The 2,173-nt window shown below is 57.8% G+C and overlaps 1 protein-coding gene across 1 annotated transcript; it reads left to right on the forward strand.

Moving 5' to 3' along the window:
• Positions 1-383: 383 nt before the first annotated feature.
• Positions 384-1,840, forward strand: LOC147960205 (uncharacterized). Its single transcript, XM_087533209.1, has 2 exons — positions 384-1,569; positions 1,806-1,840. Exons 1-2 carry the CDS (start codon positions 384-386, stop codon positions 1,838-1,840), a joined length of 1,221 nt encoding a protein of 406 aa, XP_087389335.1.
• The last annotated feature ends 333 nt before the right edge of the window (positions 1,841-2,173 follow it).

Here is a 2,173-nt window from a genome sequence, read left to right on the forward strand (position 1 = left end):
CGACGGTTCGAGGGTGTCCCGGCTTGATTTGGTCACCAGGACGGACGAAGCTGGCCGCGGCGGGCCTTCTGGACGTACTCCCGCATGCCAGAGATGCCGGTGTCCGCGACAACAACGGCGAGGCGGTGACGGCTATTGAAACTGCCCGTGCTATACGCTGCCATGGCAGTCGGTTTGTTAGCGCATGTATAGGATAGCTATCCACTTATACTTTCTTTCTAGATTAGCTCGGTGGTTAGCTGATCCATGCAGCCCTTGTACATGTATTTATACCCGTGATGTCAATAAGAAAACTGTACAGCAAATCATCTCTCTTTCTCTAGCTTTCATGGTATCAGACGCTCATCCTTGATCGTCTTCACTTCCGCTGACTTCTCGCGGCCATGGCCTCTCCTCACTCCTCCATCTCCGGCGGCGACGTCAATCCTTTCACTGCTATTGAGCCTGTCAATGTCGCCTCCCTCCGCCACCTCCACATCCAGGACCACATCCCCATCACACTCGATCTCCACACCCCGTCGTTCTCTACCTGGCGTACCTACTTCTCTCTCACCTTCCGGGAGTTTGGGATCCGCGATCACATCGATGGCTCGATCGACGCGCTCGCCATGCTCGGCGACGATCACTGGCTCGCGGTGGACGCCACCATCGTCAAGTGGCTCTACTGCACGGTGAGCCGCGAGATCCTCTCGCACGTCATCCGCGACAACGACACCGTGCTGGGGGCATGGACCTCGATCTGCCAACTCTTCCTGGACAACCAGCTGCAACGTCAGGTACTGCTCACCATAGAGTTTTACACTCTCATGCAGGATGGGATGAGCTTGTTCGACTACTGCCTTCGCATCAAAGTTCTTGCGGACGAGCTAAAGGACGTGGGCACCCCTGTCTCCGACGCCACCATGCTCACCAACCTCATTTGTGGGCTCGGGCCGGACTACGCCAACGCTGCCTCCAACCTGAACCTCCTCACCGAGCCGACGTTCGCGCGCGCCGTCAACTACTTGCACCTTGAAGAGCGCCGCATGAGGCAGTCGACGCTCCAGCGCTCCCAGGCGGCCCTCGCCGCGCGCACCATGCCGGCCGCGCCCACGCCGGCGGCTCCTGCAGCGGCTCCATCCGTCCCCACGCCAACCCCTCCTACTGCTTCGGGCAACACCCGCAAGAAGAAGCGGGGCAATGATGGGCGCCCCCAAGCCGCTGGTTCCTCTGGTGGTGGTCGTCCGCCTGCTCCCCAAGTTGCCCCGGCGCCCTGGTTCGGTGGCGTGAACCCATGGACCGGTGTCGTCCATGCATGGGCCATGCCGCCCACACGCGCGCCCCAGCCCGGCATCCTCGGGCCACGCCCTGCTGGTCACCAGGCCATGTTCGCCGCGCCGCAGTACGGCGGCCCAACTCCTTCGCCATGGCCACCTGCACCGAGCAACGCATGGCATGGCGCGTCCTCGTCCACCGCCGACCCTGCGCTCCTCGCCGCTCTCCAGCAGGCCCCGTCGCCGCACAACTACACTGGCAATGGCGACTGGTACATGGATACCGGCGCGTCCTCACACATGGCGTCGCATCCGGGTATTCTTTCTCACTCCTATCCTTTCCCTACTCCCACCCGTATCATTCTAGGGGACGGGTCATCTCTTCCAATCACTCATCGCGGTGCTCTCTCCCTTCCTTCCTCTGGTGATCCAATTCATCTTCGTGATATTATTGTTTCTCCTAATCTTATTACTAATCTCATTTCCGTTCGTGCACTCACTAGACATAATACCGTCACAGTTGAATTTGACGCTATTGGTTTCTCTATTAAGGATCTCTGGACCAAGACGGTATTGCTCCGATGTGAGAGCCCAGGCGACCTTTACCCGCTCCGGCCGTCGTCCACCACTTCTACTCCAGTCGTGCTCTCCGTTGGCGTCGACATCTGGCATGCACGTCTTGGACACCCTGGCGCGTCTTCGTTGCATCACGTCCTATCAGATTTTTCCTTCAGTTGTAATAAGAGGGAGACGCATTCTTGTTCGTCGTGTCGACTCGGCAAACACACACATCTCCCGTTTTCAAATTCAACTAGTGTTTCTACTTTCCCGTTTGAATTACTCCACTGTGATGTCTGGACATCTCCCGTAATAAACAATTCCGGTTTTCAGTATTACTTGGTGTTGCTTGATGATTTCTC

Source organism: Triticum urartu, chromosome 7A (assembly GCF_056163025.1).
Source record: "Triticum urartu cultivar PI428250 chromosome 7A, HENAU_Tu73, whole genome shotgun sequence".
NCBI classification, from domain to species: domain Eukaryota; kingdom Viridiplantae; phylum Streptophyta; class Magnoliopsida; order Poales; family Poaceae; genus Triticum; species Triticum urartu.